A 23,583-nucleotide genomic window follows, 5' to 3' on the forward strand; every position below is an offset into this window, starting at 1 on the left:
TAAACAAATCAACTCCAAATTTTGCGTGGTGCTGTCTTATTAATATATATTTGTGTTTGAAATTTAGTTTTGGTAACTGGTAAATTGTGGAAGTCCAAAATTTCAGTCACGACTCCCCTTAAAATACAACCTCATGTACTTGACCTATTTCCAAAGTCGCACATGTTACTGCGTAGCATAAGCGTACTACGTGACTGGTGAGAATATCTAATTTTTTCGTGGTTCGCCAGTTTCAAGAAATGGCATATTCTGTTGTAATCGTATGGCGTGGATCATACAATTTTTTAAACATCGAGAAATCTTGATTTTGGCACTTAGACCCTTTGGAATTTAAAGTCTTTAATATCACTTATTATTTTCCACTTAGTGTCTGCTTCTTTCCTGACCATCTTACGAGAGTTCCACTCTACATGTTAACACGTACCGCTGGAGGGTTGCCTATGCGGAAGGAAACAGCTCCGAAGAAGTTTGACGTCTTTGTTCACCCACCTGTGTTGTCCAGTGAGCATATTCTAGTACTAAAGTGCCGCAGGTGGATTCCAAAAATAATCGAACGTTTGTGTTCCTTGGAAACAGAGTCATTGGCAGCCATCAGGCTAAATTTACCATCAGATTACAAGCTGCTGCAATAAACACACAACAGTTCTTTCTTTATGCTCGAAATCAACGAGTGCCTGCCAAGGACACGCTGCAACTGGACTGGAGACCCTGATTTACTCACCAGCCGGTAATTTAGACCGCAGCCTTCTTTTAATGCATTCTATATCGAGATTAAAAATATAATTTAGCTAGCTGTTGCCGTGGCTTAGATCGCGTGGTTTTCGTAATTTGATAAAAGTAATCGTTCCTCGGTGCTGCAACAGGTCATTATCTGAAAATCTCTAAAGTATAAAAACTCACCGAAAAAATGAGTTTCATTTATCCCAGAAACTCTTTGTAAATCACATTCATGGTATTGGCTTATGTGGCTAAAATGACCAGACTAGTGGCAGAGCTAATTCTGGAACATGCGACATAGAACTGTACATGTGAGGAATAGTCCTCTCTCAAGTCGAAAAAAGAAAAGTACGTGTTTCATTAATTTTAAAGGAGATTCCAAATACTTATTTTCGCATATGTAACATCTTCAGTTTTTGAGGTATAAGTATCCCCCAAAAATAATTCAAACACTTTATAAGTGCTTCCCGCCCCCCACCCCGTACCCAAACTTAAGTGGATTTTCTGAAAACAAAGATACGTGTTACTTTATTTTTAAAGGAGATTTCAAATACTTATTTCCATATCTACAACATCTTCCAGTTTTTGAGGTATAAGCATCTTCATAAAAAGAATTAAACTCTTTTCTGACTTCTATTCACCCCCATTAAGTGGCTTTTCTGAAAAAAAAAATATGCACGTTCGTTTATATTTAAAGGAGATTACAAATACCATTTTTAGCATCTGTAACATGTTAAGTTTTTGCGATTTGCTGTAAATTCACTCATTTTAAAAACTCACGCGCTTTTTCAATTCTTTTCACCCCCTTAAGTGGATTTTATGAAAACAAAAATGCATGTTTCTTTATTTTTAAAGGAGGTCCCAAACACTAATTTTAACGTCCGTAACATGTAAAGTTTATGAGATAAAAGTCTCCTCATAAGAAAGATTCAATCCATTTTTCACTTATTTTTACTCTCCCCCTATATGGATTTTCCTAAAAACAAACCATTGTGTTTATTGATTTTTAAAGGAGATTCAAAATACCAATTTTTACGTCCGTAACATGTAACGTTTATGAGATAAAAGTCTCTTCACAAACATTTTTCAACCACTTTTTCACTTCTTTTCATCCCCACCCCTTAATTTAATTTTTCGAAAACAAAATAATGCAGGCTTCTTTATTTTTAAAGGAAATTACAAATACTAATTTTCACGTCACGTCGTTAATCTGTTAAGTTTCTGAGATGTAGATATGCTCATTTGAACAATTCACCCCCTTAGCGATAGAATGTCCAAAAATCCTCCCTTAGTGAGGACCTACACTCTAATATAAATGTACACCCAAAGTTCCATTTCTTTATGTCCGGTAGTTTTGGCTTGGCGATGATGAATTAGTCAGTCAGTCAGTCAGTCAGTCAGTCAGTCAGTCAGTCAGTCAGTCAGTCAGTCAGTCAGTCAGTCAGTCAGTCAGTCAGTCAGTCAGTCAGTCAGTCAGTCAGTCAGGACGTGTTATAACCACTACTAGAGGACCTGTAGAGCTTGTTTGTTATAAACATATGAGATAACTTGTCTTCATAGGAAGTTGTTCTATGCGCTGCCTGGGTATTGATTTTAATGGTTACTTTTAGGATTTGTAACACTAGTTTTATTGCAGCTACGTTATTCACTACATGTCTCCTCAGGGTGATATCGTTCACATAGTTCACAGATGCACTCTAAGGCTGGCTCGTGGAAGGGTTTGGTTTTACACACTCGAAAGTGGAAGCCGTGCACCGAGGAACGAGTTACCATATGTCGGGCGCTTTACAGTCTGAAGATGTCATGGCTTCTGTTGCATAGAATTTCGACCACATTTCTTTCTTATTAGCTTGTAGGTCTGTTAGCAGGTCTTGGAAGACGGCTGTGGATGGCGAATCTGTCTTGAGACAGATTGGACATCCTCCAATGAATATCTGTCCTGAGCATCTTGCTTCAGTTGTCCATAGCTTCTTTGATATCTGTTAACCTTCCAAACCTTCTTCTTCTTCCTCCTCTTTCTTTTCCTTTACTTCCATCTATTTTTCTCTACAACATCCTCTCATGAAGACAATTTCTACGTAGCATATGACCCAACCAGGAAATTTGCCTCTTCCTTAACGTTTTCATCAGGTGTCTCTTCTCGCATACTCTCTTTGCCACTTCATCATTTCTCACTTTATCTGTCACTTCACTTTTTCCATTTTTCTCCACAACCATATTTGAAAACTTTCCAAATACTTTGTTTCTTTCTTAATGTGCATTTTTCAGCTTCATATGACACTACACTCTACACAAAATACTTTGTGAACCTCTTTCTTAAATCAATAGGGATTGAATTAGATGTAAAAAGCCCTCCCACCTTTCCGAAAGCTTCTTTTCCCATATATATTCTGCTGTTTATTTCATCTCTACCGCTTCCATTGCGTGTTAACAAGCTTCCCACATATCTGAATGACTTACTTGTTCGAATTTCTTTCCCTGTAGTGTTATAAGAACAGCAGTCTCCTCCATCACCTTAGTCTTCTCAATGTTGATATTCATTCCGAACTCTTTGTCCACTCTCTAAATATTTTCTATCATGACTTACAGATATTTTTCTGATTTCGGTAATACCACCACATCATCTGCGTATTTTATGGTCTTTATTGGTTCTGTGTAGTCATATATCCTCTAAATAAAAGTATTTCCTGGCGAATTCGTATGTTAGTCTAGACGGGGCGACAAACACAAAATATTCTTCAGAAAACTTATCTTCGTTTTTTCAGTTTTTGTTAATATCTCGAATATTTTCAATTAACGGACTGCAATTATTGGAGCGATCATTTAATGATGACGGAAAGTATGGCAATGGAGATTATTTTATCAATTAATAAAAACATAGTTTGTGAATGTGAATTCACTGGGGAGACAAGGAGAGATTTAGAAGTATATGGCTGTAATTTGAACAATAGCAAACATCCCTACGAGTCATGTAGGGGAGGTTGTTGGCTTGGTAATGCCTTTCTTAACAAGAAACCGTCAACCAGACCGGTCAGTCCGTATTCTGATCAAATCCCGTGAGCTTGCTACCTTCGAAATGCCAAAAGAAGTTATATCTGTCGAATTAAGGGAACCAGACAGTGTGAAATGACCAAAAAAGGCTATTTTTGTTTCTGGGCTCAAAACATTTTGCTCTCTTTTCCTATTACGGCAATATATAACACATTGTTATTTCTGAGGTCATTACGGATATTTTAATGCGTACGTCTACGTCTTGTAGTGCCACACCCTCTTTTTTCTCATATTCTACTTCGTGTAAGTGAGCGGTAAAATTTATTGTGTTCGGGGATTATCCTGTTCGTCATATTGGCTGGCCGGAGTCTGCTTTAACGTTATTCAAGTGTTTTCCTGCCTTCTTAATTTTATGTTTACACGTCATATCCTCTTTGAACCGACGCGTTGGATGAATGGTCAGCGTACTGCCCTTCGGTTCAGAGGGTCCCGGTTTTGATTCCTGGCCGGGTCGGAGGTTTTAATCGCTTCTGATTAATTCGTATGGCTTGGGGACTGGATGGTTGTGTATGTTCCAAAACTCTCCTCTTCATATTCAGAAAACACACTACACTACCAACCACCACAGAAACGCAATAGTTATTACATCCCTCCGTATAGGGTTGGCGTCAGGAAGGGTATCCGGTCGTAAAACAGAGCCAAGTCCACATATGCGACGCAGTTCGCACCCGCGAAGATGTCATATCCTCTTTGGGTGTTCAGTAAAAAGGTGTGTCTTGATTGTGATTTATTTTCGAAGTGTAGAAAGTGTTTTGAAAACGGAAATTCTGTGGAAACCAGCATGCACCCTTTGAGAAAAAACGGTCATGTGAGGAAATAACTGAGCAGGATACATCTCCACCTCCACATTATGCTGACATAGCGGCTGAATATTCAACCAACAAGACAAGTAAAGAGAAGCAATGAAGAGCAGGAAGATGATAATTACCGTGGAATTTTTTAAAATCGAGGGCAAGTTCTTACTCGAATTTCAACCTCAATTTTCTTAAAATGCAATTTTTGCTCAGTTATGTACCTTTTTCTCAGAAATTACAAAGCGTACTGCCGAAAAGTCTCTACCACATACTGAGAAAACACCAGCACATACACTGTAGAAGAATGGGTTTGACTTCATTTGTAGGGATTGAGATAATAATTAAATATGAACCAAAAATTGGTTTAAAAAGGCTTAAAAATGTTCGGTTAGATCTTTTTTTATAAGATCAACTATAAAAGAAATCACTATAAATCTTTTAAGGAGTATTAAGAACCTATATTTGATTGGATATACCTATAGTTATGACTCTGTATCATCTAGATCATCAGAAAAAGGTACACAGAAAAACAGTATTTTTTCGTTTAAAAAATTGTAAACTTCGTTCACTGCTCACCGGATCAATCTATCCCTACTAAATTCAAGAGTTATTCCACAAGTTATTGTGGCAATACCGCAAAATCTCTGAAATATTGTTTAATTACTTTGGAAGATATTAAGGATTTATCGGTGACCCCTGTTTACACTACCCGATCCGCTTTTAAAATACAGTCGGGACCGCCAATTAAGGGATTTTTCCAAAGTGATCCAACTCTACTTTTTTCTGATTTCAAGCTGAACTTGGGAATGTATTCTTTGTCATGTGGAAAAGTATTTATTTCCAAAGTGGATTATATCTTTGTTAAAAATGGCACCTACGTGTTTTATTTATTTCCAAAGTGCTACAACTCCACACGACCGATAGCCCGGCGTGCGCATATCTCGTGACCGCTTACAGATTGTAGCGAGATTCTGCTCTTTCGCTCGCCGTTTCGTAAATTCTCTGCGGTTTTCTGTAACACTGGCGAATATTAGTGCAAATAGCGACATTTGACGAAGAAAGTCAAATCATTACGCTCGGAAATGGAAACGAATACCAGCAGAATGGCAGGAAAATAAGAACAAAATTAGAAGGTGTAGAAATGATGGTCGGCAGCCGGCGATCACGCGGTGTCAGGCCCCGGGGCTGAACAAGAGAGACTGTAACAGCTTTCATCGGCTTTTTTATAACTCAAGACAATCAGCTTTGTTTCTTACCAGTCATCTTCTGCTGTATTGTAGGCATTATTACTTTTTATTCATATTACAAGAATGTTGAAATTTATAAATTGTGAATAAATATAGCATTTTTGTGGAATATTTGATTAAATATAGCCGGCCCCGTGGTGTAGGGGTAGCGTGCCTTCCTCTTACCTGGAGGCCCCGGGTTCTATTCCCGGCCAGGTCAGGGATTATTTCCTGGATCTGAGGGCTGGTTCGAGGTCCACTCAGCCTACAATTGAGGAGCTATCTGACGGTGAGATAGCGGCCCCGGTATGGAAAGCAAGGAATAACGGCTGAGAGGATTCGCCGTGATGGCCACACGACACCTCATAATCTGCAGGACTTCGGGCTGAGCAGCGGTCGCTTGGTAGCCCATGGCCCTTCGGGGCTTTTGCGCCATCCTCGATAGCTGCAGTCGCTTAAGTGCGGCCAGTATCCACTAATCGGGAGATAGTGGGTTCGAGTCCCACTGCCGGCAGCCTTGAAGATGGTTTTCCATGGTTTCCCATTTTCACACCAGGCAAATACCGGGACTGTACATTAATTAATGCCACGGCCGCTTCCTTCCACTTCCTAGACCTTTCCTATCCCATCGTCGCCATAAGACATATCTGTGTCGGTGCGACGTTAAGCAAAAAATCCAACAAGAAACGTAGTTGGTCTTAAATGACGAACGCAGCATTTTATTAATGCGGTCTTATTTCGTCCAAATCGTATGTACAGAATTCAATAAGGGTGTATAAGAAGCAAGGACAATCTGAGAGAACTTATCTGAAAAGGAAAGAAACGTTACCTCCTCCATAAAAGATCATTTCAATTGAAATGGAAATACATTTCTTTATCAACTTAACCTAATCTTGTCTTGTCACGACTATGGCACGGTTTGCAGACATAGCCTTTGTGTGTTCTTATTGACTTAAGGCATATGTACATGTAATATATTTGCTTGTGTGTAGTATTACAGCGTGGTTTCACTTAAGTCCGAAAAGTAATAGGAACTTTCAAGAAGGAGATTAATTACTCGTATTTACAGCAGTCAAATAAAAACCGAAGATTGCGGTTATAGTAATGAGTACATCAAAATATAACATTAAATTGAAGACTCCAATTCCAAAACTGCTTCCTTACACATTAAAAAATAAGTAATGGCGGTTTTAATCTTTCCTCAACAAACTCTTTTAACAAATCTGTTACCCATTTTATGGCTAAACTTACTCTTTCTCTGAGTAAATTAGCGTCAAAGATGATGTAATTTTTCAAAACTCTCTCCTTCCATTATGTATACTGCTCCAAAACTATCGCTTTCCCTACCTGAATTATTTTCAGAACTTCTTCAATCCATAAGCAAGATTACTATTATTTGTTTTCTGCGTTGCGAAAGTCTCTCCAACCTCCCTTCGATTTGTCCTACAAGGTAAATTTAAGTTCATGTTTTCAACAATTACTAACACATAAGCTAGATTGTTATCCACTCCTAGTAGAGGACGAAAGAATCTGAGTGATCCGTTAAAATGGAGGAAAAACCCTCGTTTAATTTTCGGACGATCGTGTCACGTGTGGAGGAGAGAAGCTCTTGACCAGGTGTAGACTTCAATCCACTACCATGTACGACAGGTACTAAGTGAAACTCGTTGTTACAGTAAGGTATAGATAACGCCACTGACATATACGAATACTGTTTGCTATGGTTACAGTAGCGTCAGGAAATTTATGACACTAGAACAGAAACATACCCATATTAAAAGTAATGAAAGGCATTCTTTATTTATTACCTGGATAGAGATTCTCGAATTCTGTGAAATACGGTTCGGGGAAGGTAACTCCAACATCTCGTTACGACAAACAGCTCTTGGCTCTTGGCCACCCTGAAGCAGGCAGTGAGCGGAAGCAAGGCCCCACCTTGGCGGAACATTAACACGTAACTTTACGACTGAGGGGGCTGTGAAAAGACGTCAGTATGGGGGAGGTCGTTAAAACACGAGGGAGAGACTGTGTTGCTTCATTGTCTCCTTCCTGGTGCTGATTCCGAGGAGACAATAATAATAATAATAATAATAATAATAATAATAATAATAATAATAATAATAATAATAATAATAATAATAATAATAATAATAATAATAATAATAATAATTGGAGAATTTATCGAACCGACACGCCTTGAAAAGATCTCACAACAAACTCGTCTCCAAAAAATTAAAAGAGCATTAGGGTTATTTCAAAATATCTACAACAAAAAAAAAAAAAAAAGCATGTCAAGACATGCAAAAATTCAGCATTACACCACAGTCATAAAACCAACAGTTCTTTACGCGAGTGAAACATTGGCACTCAACGGAAAGCGAGAACTTGAAGAAATCAAAATGGAAGAGAGGAAGATCATTAGGGAAATCTTAGGAGCAAGATGCACCCAAGAAGTTTACAGGTTACGATCAATCAAAACAACAGAAAAGTTCTCAAACATTGAAATTGACATTAGGTAAAGACGAATGAAATTCTTAGGCCATCTGATTAGATTACCAGAAAATCGATTGACAAAAAGGATAATAGATTATGTAACCTCGCTAAAGAACTCAACACCCTGGCTTAACGAACTTCGCAACGAGCTCAAAAACGCAAACATAAGTTCAACAGACATTCTAGAAAGAGACATCCTTAGACACAAAGTAAACAACTGGGAAGCTACGTCAGAGCAACCACATCAAAAACAGTGCAGACCAAAGTGCTCTGCAGAACGTAAACAAGCCTTCTCGGAATGAATGAAAACCTATTGGGAAAACAGGAAGAAACGACAGAAGAAATGATTGAGTTATTTGCATAACGTCTTCCAATATTGAAAGAATTCGCTAATAATAATAATAATAATAATAATAATAATAATAATAATAATAATAATAATAATAATAATAATAATAATTATTATTATTATTATTATTATTATAATCCTCAAAAAAGTCATCCGTGAGTGGCACAAATAAATTTACAACAATGGGCTCCAATATGGTATGAGATTGGGATACAAGACTATGAAACTTCTTTCAAATGATTGCCTAGCCTTTGCGGGTGATTTGGTCATTTTCTCTGATGCTTTACATGGCTGCAAAGCAAATTCATCACCATAAGACACAGGCGGAAAAGCAGGCCTCCAGGTCTCTTTGGAGGAAACGCAATTCATAACTAACATCAAGCCAGCGCCAAGAGAGATAAAAGTAAACCAGGGGGGCAATCAAACGGACAGATAGATAAGTTTAAATATCTTGGCGAGTGGATAGAACCAAACATCCCCAAAAAAGATGCTTTCGCGACGTGAATAAATAAAATGGAAATGGCTTATCAAGTGACCAAAGACGTTTACAACAGGAAGACCATATCCTTGAACGCAAAACTCTGACATTATTGCACTGTCATAAGGCCAGAGGCTTAGTATGCAGCGAAATGCCTTGCTATGAACAAGAAAGGACTGACAGAAAATTGGAAATTAAAGAAAGAAAGGTCTTTTTCAAGGAAAATTCTTGGTCCAAACTACAAAAAAATGGAATTTACTCGTACATAAGAAAATCCAGATAAGAAATCTACTCTAAGATAGAGAAGATCACGGACACAATGCGCAAACGCAGGGCTTATCTTACGACGGAGGGACGACTCTCGATGGATAACTCGTATTCTTAACAATTTTGACTCTAAACTAAGAAAACAATTCCCTGGTACGTTAACGTCAAGAAAGACCTCGAAGAAATGGGGCTGATGCGAACAAACGAGAGCTTTTCACAACAAGCATCGCGACTTTTGGGACTTCCCGCGATGTGAAGTGGATAACTGGTGCAAAATGGTCGGATGAAGGCCGCGCTCCACACAGCGAGCTGATGAAAACCTACTTGATCAACCGAAAACTGAGTAATGTACAATAAACTTATCGTGGTTCCTAGTTGGCCAATTAGTGAATAAATAAATAAATAAATAAATAAATAAATAAATAAATAAATAAATAAATAATTTACACCAGTTTCATATGCAATAGATTGTTTGAATACTTTCTCAGATAGAAGAATAGGCAAAACAGAAAAGAGAATCATAAGGAAAATTTATGGACCATTCGGAAGAATGGCAAATACAAAAACTAACTGAGACCAGAACGAGATTTATACAAACATCAGAAAAAATAAGTCATGCTTTCAGAAAATGATGATTAAGATTTTTGGTCACCTGTACAGAATGCACAAAGGTAGACTATCAAAACAAATGTTTGAACACTGTGCAAACAATCAAATTAAACAAGCATTTTTCACAAAGAAGCCGAAGAAGATTCGGAAATACTCAGCATTAAAAGAGAATAATTTACAAATAGGAAAGAAGGAAAGCAATATTTGATGGTAAACTTCCAGAGAAAGTTAAGGAGAAGTTAGGCAGAAAAAGGATGGAAGAAAGAAAACAACAACAAGACCACTGCGAAAGGATGAAGAAGTTTTGGGAAGACAAGAAGAAGAAAACTGTTTCATGTCGTCCTAAGATGGGCTAATTTATCATAGCCGAGCCAAAACTACTGGACGTAAAGAAATGAAATTTGGGGGATACGTCCATACTGGAATGTAGGTGCTCACTAAGGGAGGGTATTTGGATATTCCATCGCTAGGGGTAGTGGGATAGTGGGTAATTGTTTAAATGAGTATAGATACATCTCAAAAACTTAGAAGTTTACAGTCGTAAAAATGGGTATTTGGAATTATCTTTAAAAATAAAGAAACGCATTATTTTTGTTTTCGGAAAATCCCATTGAGAGGGGGTGAAAAAAGGCGAAAAAGGGATTGGATACCTCTTATGAGGATACTTATACCTCAAAAACTGAAGATTTTACAGACATGAATATTGGTATTTGGAATTTCCTTTTAAAATAAAGAAACACGTATTAATTTGTTTTTGGAAAATGCAATAATGAGTGTTGAACAAAAGTGACAAACGGGGTGAATTTCCACTTAAGGGGAACTGAAAAAGGAGGCGAATTTTTAAAATGGGCACATCTACAGACTATCTCAATAACTTAACATGTTACATATGGGAAAATTGGTATTTTTGAAAATTGGTATTTTTAATATCTTTAGAATATAAAGAAACGCGTATTTTTTATTTTCGGAAAAACTCACTTGAGGGGATAAAAAGGACAGAAAAGGGTGTTGAATTATTTTTGGTAGGCTAGTGATATCTCAAAAACTGAAGATGTTTCAGGCGTGAAAATTGGTATTGGAATTTCCTTTAAAAATAAAGCAACGCGCATTTTGGGGGGTGGGGTATCAACTTAACGGGGTGGAGGGGGATTTGGCTGAAAAAATAATTGCATTTTTTATGAGGATACTTATATCTCAAAAACAGAAGATGTTACAGACAAGGAAAAGTGTGTTTAGAGTCTCCTTTAAAAACATGTTTTATTTCGACTTGAGAGAAAATGTTTCTCACATGTACAGTTCTATGTCGCATGGTCATCTTAGCCCCGAAAGGCAATATTACAAACGTGGTTTACGAAAAGTTTCTGGAGCAAATGAAACTCAAATTTTCAATGGGTTTTTACACTTTAAAGTTTTTCAGATAATTTCTTAGTACAGTACCGATTCACGATTATTTTTAACAAATTACGAAATCAACACCAGCGAAGCCGTGGCTAATTGCTAGTCATACATAATCTTCAGTCTGAAAAGCATTTATGTGCTTATTTGCCGGTGACATTGCATTGCTGCCTATTCACAACCTTGTAAATATATCTACGTTTAGATAAGCATAGCAATCTCTATATTAAAAGAGCTTACTATAAATAGCTCTGACAAATCCGTCTATCCGTTCTACCGGACTGACTTGATCCATTTTTATTGCATTCTCTCAGAAATTACCTGCCGGTAAATCATGAGACATTGATGGGTCTCTACGTTCAGCCAGCTTTTACTAATTATAAAATCAAGTCATTAAATGATCACTTCAATAACACCCTGCAGCCTTGGGAGGTCATCAAAGTAGAGGGGGTTCGATTCCAACCTTAGCAAATCTCGAAGTGGTTTTTGGTGGTTTTCCACGCCTCCTCCAGGCAAATGCCGGGATGGTATCTAACTTAAGGCCACGGCTGCTTCCTTCCATCCTCCTTGTCCATCTCTTCCTATATCTCCATCCCCCAAAAGACCCCTGTTCAGTATAGCAGGTGAGGCTACCTGGGGAGGTACTGGTCATCCTCCCCAGTTGTATTCCAACAAAATCTTTCACACTCCATTACACTGCCCTTGAGGAAGTATATTTATATTTTATATTTTGTGTACCATTTCTTTATTTTAACGATATTTCAAGAAACATTTATTAAATACAGGGTATTTATTTACTCGGTTCAGAAGCTGCACAAACTTTTAAAATGACATAATTGTGTAAAATAATGGAGCATTATAAAGTAAAGAGTAAGCAATTCCCCCTCGAAAGGAAGAAAATGAAATAACTTTCGCCCAAAATCGGACAACAACAACTGCATTTTCTTCAGCCTTCAATAACTCTCCAGGATAGAGTGGGCATTGGCTGTCTGTTCTTCTCCACAGCTCCACTTGATAAGGAAATCCCTGGATTTGCCAACACCTGATCGTAGTCTGTTCAATAATCTCCAGGCTAACGAGTCCAAAGTATATCCAGGATGTAAAAATTCAGTAGGTTTCATGCACGTTTGAAGATGGTCACATCTTCAGCCCACAGTTGTTCTGTGGGTCTTTGCGGAGACATATTTAGTGCTGAAGTTGAACTGAGGAAACTTGATCTGAATTTCAGCCTAGATCTTGGTGGTTAATGGCAAAGGAATGCGTGTAATACTTATTTGATATTCTTTCTCTGAGCATGTACATGAGCGGGATAAAAGAAATCAAGAAAGATTTAGAAAGAAATAAAATATTAAAGATAAATTTTTGATTTTATGAATGTAAGGATTCCAAGGAACACTGAAAAGGAAACACGATCCAAAGTGGTCTGAGGAGACGATGAGGGAATGTTGGAAAGAACGGAAGAGTAAACAACAAGGAAGGCTGAATTTAAAGTGACATGTGGTCCCTAGCAGACCTCATCGTCAAGAAGAAGAGTATGCACCTTAATAAGGCCGGGGTCGTTTCCTTCCCAGGGTTAGTTCTGTCCTCGTCATAAGACCTGTCTGTATCAGTGCAACGCTACACCGAAAGAAAAATCCTAGATTTTACTGTTTTCGGACACGCCGAGGTGTAGGATTTTATCCTGCAGGAGGTATTCCTATTGACTGTACGTCGCACAGTCACGAACAGGTCTTATGGCGACGATGGGGTAGGGCAGGGCTGGGAGTGGTGATGAAATGACCTCTGTATTTTCCAGGTTTGAAAATTTATAATTTACCGTTCAGGGCTACTGACGGTGGGGTTCGAACCTACAGTCTCCCAAATGCAAGCTGCAGACACCACGATAACACAGCACCACGTACAAGTATTGATTGATTGCTCGCTCCCAGGAGCTCTCACCTGCCTTATGACGTAGTTGGTGACGTCATAGCTGTATCGAGCGGGTCTCCAGCTCTGGAGCCTGGACTGATGACGCACGAGTCTATTTTTAGCCTCCCCCTCTGGATAAGTGGGGCTGGAAATAGCTCGTACACCTTAATTATGTTCCCGTATTCCTTTACGTCCCTGAATACTAATTGCTATATCACTACGTCGTGAGACTAGTTTAAATTTAGTAAACCTCAATTACTTTTACACTTCAGGAACTGCAGGTGCTAATTAAATTAAGGGACACTCTAATGGTTATCCGTCTTTGTTAAGTTTAGTCTGTTTAACACTAAATTTAGTGGGAGAAGTGATATGGTCTAAATTAACAACAAATCAAAATTAGGTTTAAACTGACATATTAGTTTGGGAATTCTACATCTCTTTTTCGATTCAAAAGGTAAAAATTTCATTCGTATATTTTCTCCCTTGCGCATAAAACATAGAATTATGGATATGTGTTTTGGCTTAGAATACGACAGAGTGAGTATAGATTCTTTTTGTTCCCCTCTTAGTAGACTCCTACAATAGGCAGGGACTTCACACACAGGAGTGATAGAAAGTTCCGATAAGTGAAGAAAAAAAAAACAGATCTCAGAATATTAAAGTAGTGAAGTGTTGTGTGATCCTGTAATGATTAATAGGGGAGTTCCTCAAGGCACCGTAATTGGACCTTTGTTTCCTTATATACATAAATGATATGAGTAAAGAACTGGAGTCAGAGATAAGGCTTTTTTTCGGATGGTGTTATACGGTATACAATAAGTAACTGAGTTGCGGGATTGTGAGTGACTGCAGGGGGCTTAAACAACGTTGTGAGACGGAGAACACACAATGGTAGGAATGTAAATGGGATGAAATGTTAAATTGTTTCACCAAAATGGAAAGTCCTCTCAGTTGTAATTGTTGTGTTGATGGGGTGATAATACCTCATGGATAACATTGCAAGTGCCGAGGTGTTAATATAAGGAATGAACTTCATTGGGGAAATCATATTAACGAGGTAGTTAAGAAAGCTTACAGATTTCTTCACATGGTTATGAGAGTATCTAGGCGTTGTAGTAAGGATGTAAAGGAGAGGGCATACAAGTCTCTGGTAAGATCCCAATTAGAATATGGCTCCAGTGTATGGGACCCTCACCAGAACTACTTGATACGAGAAGTGTAAAAATTCAAAGGAAAGCAGGATGATTTGTTGTCGGTGATTTCCGACAAAGGTGTAGTGTTACGAATATATTGCAAACTCTGGGCTGGGAAGACTTGGGAGTAAGGAGACGAGATGATTGACTATATGGTATGTTTCGAGATATCAGTGCAGAGTTGGCGAGGAGTGACATGAGTAGACGAATAAGCTTGAGTGGAACTTTTAAAAGTAGGAAAGATTATAATATGAAGATAAAGTTGGAATTCAAGAGGAAAAATTTGGAAATATTACCTTATACGACGAGGAGTGAGGGACTGGAATAAATTATCAAGCGAAATGCTCGATAAATTTCCAATTACTTTGAAAATATTTAAGAAAAGTTAGGTTAACAATTGATAGGGAATTTGCCACCTGGGCAGATCATTGATGACAGATTGATTGTGAGGAAATGAATGATATTCTAAACCTCGTAAATGTAATACTTTTTATTAGTGAGCCCTGTGCCTGTCACTTATTCTAAGGCCCTGGGTTCACTTTCCCGCCAGTTCAACGATTTTAATTCCGGACTGAGGACTAGAACGGGGTTCACTTGATACGAGGCTTTCTCAAGGTCTTAGAAAGAGGAAGATGACGCTCCTGACCTGGTATACGTAGACGAACAGTGGTTGCCATGGTTACAATAGTGTCTGTAAGCCGATGGCGTAATTCCAGACAGAAATAACATAACCATGTAAAGAGAAATGAAAAACATCTTTTTTAATTTTTTATTTAATTATTGGATACAGCCTATGGAGGGCCATTTTAAACTAACAATAATGATAAATTTAAATAAGTATAAAAGATAACAATCGGTATAAACAACAATATTAAGTGTCAAAAATAAATTATTAACAATTATAATGTTACAACAATGACACCGATAACTGGCAAGTGTCGGTTACAGCATTAGGAAGAAAGAGGTCGAGGATTGGATGGACGGAAGAGAATGGAAACCTGGAGAGGACTTCAAAGGAATTTTTAATTTTTTGTTTGAAGTATGCGAAAGGTGTGAATTTGTCGATATCGGGTAGTGAGTTACCAAGTGTAGGGAGACGGTGGAAGATAGAGAGAGCGTTGTTAGGCGCGGACGGGACACATGATGAGTGCGCCGCTTGCGTGTTGGGCGTATAAGGAAGTACGCCGGATGAGTATTACATTTGATGTAGCCATTGATTATTTTATGAAGGTAACATAGATCGGCTTCTCAGGTCAAGTATACCCAGATAGTTCTAAATGTCAGATTTAGTTTTATTCTTAAAAACAGGATTTCGAGTCTTAACAATGAAATTGAAAAGGCTAAAATACTATTTAGTTGAGATATGTTTGTGATAGCTGATGAGGACCAAATAGGGGAACAAAAGTCAACAATGCGGGGAATATAGGACACAAAGTACAATTTTAAGGCGTTAATATAATTAATTTCAGTGAACCTGTAAAGAATGCCTAGGGTACGCATAGCACGGGACTTTACTGACTGAATATGAGCAGAGAAGGATAGTTTACAGTCTATTATAACACCTAGGTCTCCTTTCAAAATTCTTGAAATTCGTTCCGCAGTTACTAAAGATCCTATATCAACTTCTGCAGCAAGAATGTCATTTTCGAGTCAGAATGGATGAATGAATAAATAGAATGCTCTTCATTGCCAATCACGGATGGCCGCCAACTGGGGAAAGAGCATTCGTTTGTTGCAATCATAACGATTACATGTAGTTACGGTTTTGACATAACTATGTCTTATGGATGGTTGCCATCTGAAATTAGCAGCCGTTGATGGATGGCCATGGCCGAGAGACATATTTATGATAATTTGATTTTCGCAAAGGGAAAAGTGGTATCTATTTTTTTTGTATTAGAAAATACCAAACATATTCCAACTAATAAAATGTCTTCTTTCTTTCTTAATCTGTTTACCCTCCAGGGTACTTGGACTCAGCGAGGCATATCACCTCTACCGCCTAAGGACAGTGACCTAGAGCGTGAGACTTTGGGTCGGAGGATACAACTAGGGAGGAGGACCAGTACCTCGCCTAGTACCTGCTATGCTAAAGAGGGGCCTTGTAGGGGGATGGGAAGATTGAAAGTGCTAGACAAGGAAGAGGGAAGGAAGCGGCCATGGCCTTAAGTTAGGTACCATCCCGGCATTTGCCTGGAGAGGAAACCACGGAAAAACCACTTCGACGGTGGCTGAGGTGGGAATCGAACTCCCCTCTACTCAGCTGATCTCCCGAGGCTGAGTGGACCCCGTTCCAGCCCTTGTACCACTTTTCAAATTTCATGACACAGCCGGCAATAGAGCGCGGGCCTCCGGGGGTGGCAGCTAATTACACTAACCACTACACCACGGCGGGAGACCTAATAAAATGTCACAATAAATAATTTACTAATACAGTACAGATCCCATTCACGTTGTTCGGACATATCTTTAAAAATTGGACAACTTTCTGAGATATTTCCTGGGCTTTAAGTTATATAGTCAAGGATATCTCTTCATTAATTACATGTATTCTCTGTTTTTGCCTTCTCTGCATTTACATTTTCATATTCCAATGCTATAACACAATTTTATCGTTTTTCTGGATACCTCCGTTGTCTAGTTAATAGATTATCAAGGGTGTAAAGTACAGATTAGATTTAATTTTACCCATTTCCTTCCACCTAAATATTTCTGTCCAGTTTCTGTACAGTCCTTGAGCAGATGTGCCACTTTCATATGTGTATTGCATAAAATGCCTTGATCTTCGTTATTTTATACTCCCATCTTATCGAGTGAGTGAGTTTGTCATGCGCTTAAGGGCGCACAGCTGTGACCATGCATTCGGGGGATAGTGGGTTCTAACACCACTGCCGGCAACTCTGAAGCTGGATTTCCGTAGTTTTCCATTTTCACGCCAAGGAAATACTGGGGCCGTACCTTTCCTCCCACTCCTAGCACTTTCTTCCCGCATCGTCGCCATAACATCTGTCTGTGTCAGTGTGACCAATACCAAATTGTAAATAATAATAATAATAATAATAATAATAATAATAATAATAATAATAATAATAATAATAATAATGTTATTGGCTTTACGTCCACTAACTACATTTTTACGGTTTTCGGAGACGCCGAGGTGCCGGAATTTAGCCACAAGGGATTCTTTTATGTGGCAGTAAATCTACTGACACGAGGTTGGCGCATTAGAGCACCTTCAAATACCACCAGACTGAGCCAGGAACGAACCTGCCAAGTTGGGGTCAGAAGGCAGCGCCTCAGCCGTCTGAGCCACTCAGCCCGGCGAGAAAAACCAAAGAATATCCACTCGCTTTCTTGCCTTCTAAGCCTAGAAACTATATCCATGAATCTATGTTTTTCCGTGTGGCGGAGAAACTGTACGAGTGCGTATATTTTATTTCCTAGTTCACTCACTCCATGTTGATTGCTTGTTGCAGGGCGCTGCTCGCAAGATGCGGGGTGGCACCAAGCGAGGAGAGTCGCAGATCCACCGCGTGCAGGAGGTCACCTTGGAGGACGTGGAGCTGGACCGGGACTACGACGTCCTGCGCACTCTGGGCGAGGGCTGCTTCGCGCGCGTCCTGCTGGCCACCCACCGGCGGACCGACACCACAGTGGTGCTGAAGGCCATCCACTCCGAGATGACCTCAGTGAGGGACTTCTATCGCGAGTTCCATTACAGCTACCACCTGAGTCCGCACCCCAATATCCTCTCCGTCTACTGTGTGGCGTTCCGCTCCGAGGGCTGTTACGTGTTCGCGCAGGAGTTCGCGCCCTGTGGAGATCTGGCTGGGAACGTGAAGGCCGGCGGACTTCCCGAGGAAGCGTGCAAGAGAATAGCACAGCAGCTAGCCTCAGCGCTGGAGTTCCTTCATTCCAAAGAACTCGTCCACCGCGATCTCAAACTGGAGAACGTGCTAGTGTTTGCTCCGGACATGTCCAAGATAAAACTCTGTGATTTTGGCGAGACAAGACGTGACGGAACACTGGTATCCAGAGTTCGATGCACGTGGCAGGCATTTCTTCCCCCGGAAGTGTGTGAGATCGTAAGCAATGAACGGTACCTGTGTCGCATGTCGTCGGACTGCTGGCAGCTCGGTATCATCATGTTCGTGTGCCTGACAGGTTGCCCGCCATGGCAGGCTGCAGACAGTATCTCGGACTCAGCGTACTGTAACTTCTCCCGGTGGCAGAAAAGGCGGACCACCAAGCTACCGGCTCAGTTCAAGAGGTTCTCGACGCGACTCCTGCGCCTCTTCCGCAGGCTGCTGGAGCACAAGGCGGAAAAACGAGCGTCGGTGGAAGAAGTGAACAAATACCTCAAGGACACGTGGTTGAGTGTCAAGTCGGCAACCAGCAGTGTGGCGACGGGCTGCGGGACAGTATCGTCAGGCTGCAGGATGAAGGAGACGCCCAGTCCTCCGTGCAACGACCTTGTGGATGAGAGCAAGTGCAGGCTGAAGAAGCTGCTAGGTAGCTACGGACTGGAGACCACTGTGGACCAGAAGGTGATCAGCAAGAGGGTGTGGGAGTGGGTGTTGTCCTGTGAGGAGCACGCTGAACCGAGCCTTGAGGGCATTTGAGAGGAAGAAACTTACCTCTGAGAGCAAGTAGACTGACTCAGACCATCGCCTTCACCCGTAGACCTCAGCCACAACTCACTGACTCACTCAAATGGTAGCGATCATAACAGACCGTTTGCATCTGCCTCTTAGCAAAGGTCATGACAACATGTAGCTTCCACCAAAGTTCCAGTCTCATCCATGGCTACATCAGTATGGAAATTGCTGAGGTTTTACTGAGCACGACCAGATGAGCAGTTTCTGGTTCAGTGAGGAAAGCAACGGCAAACTCCCTCACTCCGCATCTTGTTCAGTACACCTTATTACAACACTTCCATTGGTGGTAATATGAATGTGTTTTGTTACATCTGGAGTTAGCGTCATACATTTCCAGACATCATTGTAACCATGGTAACCAGTGTTGGCTTATGCATACGATGTCGGTAGCGTCATCTTCTCACTGTGCGCCTTCTTCCTGTAACTAAGAGCTTGAGGAACTCTCGTATCAAGTGAACCCTGTTCTACTTTTCACGCCATCCTTTGACTCCAGCCTTAGGGGATATAAAGAGTTCTGTTCAACCAAAAGACTGGCAATTGTTAAAAAACGAAAGGCATTCTAGACCTTTTAAACATAATGCTAATATCATTATTACTGAAAATGAAAACCTACAACCTGTTTTCCAGTCCTTGACCGGGTCAGGGATGTAATGAAGGAAACATGTATAGGCTGTTATTACAATGGGGTCGCCACTCCCAAGGTGATTTATTAATGAGTGATAAATGCTATGAAATGCTAATGGAGAGTGTTGCTGGAATGAAAGATGTCAGGGAAAACCGGAGTACCCGGAGAAAAACCTGTCAAGCCTCCGCTTTGTCCAACACAAATCTCACATGGAATCACCGGGATTTGAACCATGGTATCCAGCGGTGAGAGGCCGACGCTCTGCCGTCTGAGCCACGGAGGCTCCCAAATTATTATTATTATTATTATTATTATTATTATTATTATTATTATTATTATTATTATTATTATTATTATTGTTGTTGTTGTTGTTAATATTATTTATTTATTTATTTATTTATTTATTTATTTATTTATTTATTTATTTATTTATTTATTTATTTATTTATTTATTTATTTATTTATTTATTCGCTAATCTGCCAACTTGGAGCCACAATAAGATTCATTATACATTCTAGTGTTTATTCAATTTTCTCGGCGTTCATCCGACCACTTTGCAACAGTTGTCCATTTTTTTATCTCGGAAAGTCCTAGAAGTCACGATGCTTGTTCTGAAAAGGTCTCGTTTGTGCGCGTAATGTGGTCGCAGGCCCATTTCTTCGAGGTCTTTGTTGACGTTAACGTACCGGGAAAATGTTGTTTTCGGTTGTGAGTCAAATTTGTTAAAAATGCGTGTTGTCCATCCGTTGTATGTGAACGTAGAAGCGATCCTTCTGTCCGTGATCTTGTCTATCTTAGAGTAGATTTCTTGTCTGGATTTTCTTATGTAAATCCGTTTTCGTAGTTTGGGCCAAGTATGCTGTGGAGGATTCTTATCGTTTTTAATAATGGTTTTTGTTTTACGTCCCATTAACCTCTTTTACGGTTTTCGGAAACGCCAAGGTGCTGGAATTTAGTCCCGCAGGATTTCCTTTACGTGCCAGTCAATCTACTGACACGAGGCTGACGTATTTGAGCACCTTCAAATACCACCGGACTGAGCCAAGATCGAACCTGCCAATTTGGGGTCAGAAGGCCAGCGCCTCAACCGCCTGAGCCACTCAGCCCGGCATTCTCGCTTTTCTTTTTTTCTCCAACTTAGCGAGCTCACACTTCTGACGGAGGATAAGGAATTTTGACTCATAGAGACATACCAGAATTACGACAGTGTTGTCATGATGACGTTTTGTGTTTATAACAAAGCACGGTTTGTTATATATTATTATTGTTGTTTCGTACAGGCCGACTAAGGACTACGACATTCAACTATTGTTTTTGCGCAGTGTTTTGATGTCTGCCCCGTAATTGTGCTGTTCTTTCCTCTCCTTTGTCCAGAGGGCATCTGTCTTCCTTATTGATGGTTTGTCCTCGAACCTCATTTGTTTAAGCATCCTTCTGAGAGATGTCCGATCTTTTATGTTTCTCTCTGTTCCTCCCAGTTTCTTCACATCTTTCTTTACTTCAATCAACCATGGTGATTTGGTATTTCTCTTTCGCCAATAAACGAGAAGCTGGCATGATGCATCCTGTAGACGCGTCTCTTTCTGGCCAGGTCCGTGCTCTTTTTCACAGTACTTGTAGAGCTCTTGCTTGGGTCGCCTTTTATAGTCATTCCCTTCCTTGACTCGTCCCAATATCTTGCTCAATATTTTTCTCTCCCGAATTTCGAGTTTGTCAATGAGTCCCTTTCTCTTCAGGGCGGATGACTGTCTGGTAGTGATTCATTTTTGGCCAGTTCTAGCTTATTAACTCGCGTTGATAATGCTACTCCTTTGGAGAGATTGGGTTCCAGCCATTCTCCCAGCTAATTAAATATGTTCGTTATTATTATTATTATTATTATTATTATTATTATTATTATTATTATTATTATTATTATTATTATTATTGCTATTGTTGTCCGACTCGTTCGCTGAATGATCAGCGTACTGGCCTTCGGATCAGAGGATCCCGATTTCGATTTCTGGCCGGGTCGGGGATTTTAACCTTCATTGGTTAATTCCAGTGGCTCGGGGGTTGAGTGTTTGTGCTGTCCCCAACACCCCTGCAACGCACACACCACACATAACACTATCCTCCACCACAATAACACTCAGTTACCTACACATTACAGATGCCACCCACCCTCATCGGAGGGTCTGCCTCAGAAGGGCTGCACTCAGCTAGACATAGTCATACGAAATTATTATTATTATTATTATTATTATTATTATTATTATTATTATTATTTCTCTTTAAGGTCTTCTAGGGACTACGAGACAATATCAATGCTTCATCCTTTGTTGTTCTTCTTCCTCCTCCAATATTCCTTCACCTTCTCACTACGCCACTTTTCCTCTCCTCTGACCATTATGAGCCTGTTTTCTTTCCCTCGCGACCTTGAAATCCTTCCATTTTTAACACGTCTTTCCCAAAAATATATCTCTATGTTGCTTTTTCTTCCCTTATGTTGTTTCTTTCCAAATCTTCCTTGACTTCATGAATCCAGGTTTTTGTTGACTTCTTGTCCCAAAGATATTTTAAGATCTGTTTGGTTAAAATGTTGTAATCCATTCTGTATAAATGTCCAAAAAATATCAGTCGCCTCTTCCGCTTTGTATCTGTTGTGTTTTCTATGTTCCGGTATAATTCATCATTACTTCTTGGTTTCCAAAGTTCTGCAGTTCTTAGCTGGCCGAGTATTTTCCATATCATTTTTCTTTCCAGTACTAATTTATTCAGCTTGTAATTAAGTGCTAGACATTCACTCGCGTATAGGCATTCCGGTTTGACTACTCTGTTATAGTGTTGCATTTTGAGGTTTTTAGATGAACACTTTTTGTTGTAGATATTCCTAGTTATACCGTAGGCCTATGTTCTTCCCAACTTGTGTATCCTTCCTTCTACAGCGAGTTTTTCAAAACCATTTTCTTCATTTGTTATTATTATTATTATTATTATTATTATTATTAAAAAGCCCTGTGGTGTAAAGGTAAGCGCGCCTGTCTCTTATTCCAAGGCCCTGCGTTCGCTTTCCGACCAGTTCAAGGATTTTAATTCTGGACTGAGGAATATAACGGGGTTCACTTGATACGAAATATATTCTCAAGCTTAAAATCACAGCAATAGAACCAGCTTTTGGGTGGTTAGGCCGTGTGCATTATGCAGAGTTTCGTCCAGACGTGCCATTTGGACTCATCAGCTGGAATGGCACGCCCCTCCAGGACTCTGCTTAGCAGGCAGACCAAACTGTGTGGCCCCGCCGAGTTAGCAAATCAAGTTTGCTAACCTGCTAAAGGAGAAATCATTTCTCCGTTCAAAAAAATGCTCCCCCATTGGAGATACAATGTCAAAAAATGCTTTCACAGCCGCAGATCTTAAAATCACAGCAATAGAACCAGCTTTTGGGTGGTTAGGCCGTGTGCATTATGCAGAGTTTCGTCCAGACGTGCCATTTGGACTCATCAGCTGGAATGGCACGCCCCTCCAGGACTCTGCTTAGCAGGCAGACCAAACTGTGTGGCCCCGCCGAGTTAGCAAATCAAGTTTGCTAACCTGCTAAAGGAGAAATCATTTCTCCGTTCAAAAAAATGCTCCCCCATTGGAGATACAATGTCAAAAAATGCTTTCACAGCCGCAGATCTTAAAATCACAGCAATAGAACCAGCTTTTGGGTGGTTAGGCCGTGTGCATTATGCAGAGTTTCGTCCAGACGTGCCATTTGGACTCATCAGCTGGAATGGCACGCCCCTCCAGGACTCTGCTTAGCAGGCAGACCAAACTGTGTGGCCCCGCCGAGTT

The 23,583-nt window shown here is 39.9% G+C and overlaps 1 protein-coding gene across 2 annotated transcripts in view; it reads left to right on the forward strand.

Moving 5' to 3' along the window:
* Positions 1-23,583, forward strand: part of meng (meng-po) — a 43,350-nt gene that overhangs the window by 8,690 nt on the left and 11,077 nt on the right. The window contains exon 2 of one of the 2 annotated variants that reach the window (XR_010859929.2): positions 17,957-19,196. Coding sequence is in view for 1 of the 2 variants with exons in the window: in XM_067146308.2 (XP_067002409.2) it covers positions 17,972-19,027 (1,056 nt within the window). In the remaining variant the exon portion in view is untranslated. The remainder of the gene's footprint in view (positions 1-17,956; positions 19,197-23,583) is intronic. The other variant, XM_067146308.2, reaches the window with a different exon arrangement.

The sequence above is a fragment of the Anabrus simplex genome, chromosome 1, assembly GCF_040414725.1.
Source record: "Anabrus simplex isolate iqAnaSimp1 chromosome 1, ASM4041472v1, whole genome shotgun sequence".
Classification (NCBI taxonomy): Eukaryota; Metazoa; Arthropoda; class Insecta; order Orthoptera; family Tettigoniidae; genus Anabrus; species Anabrus simplex.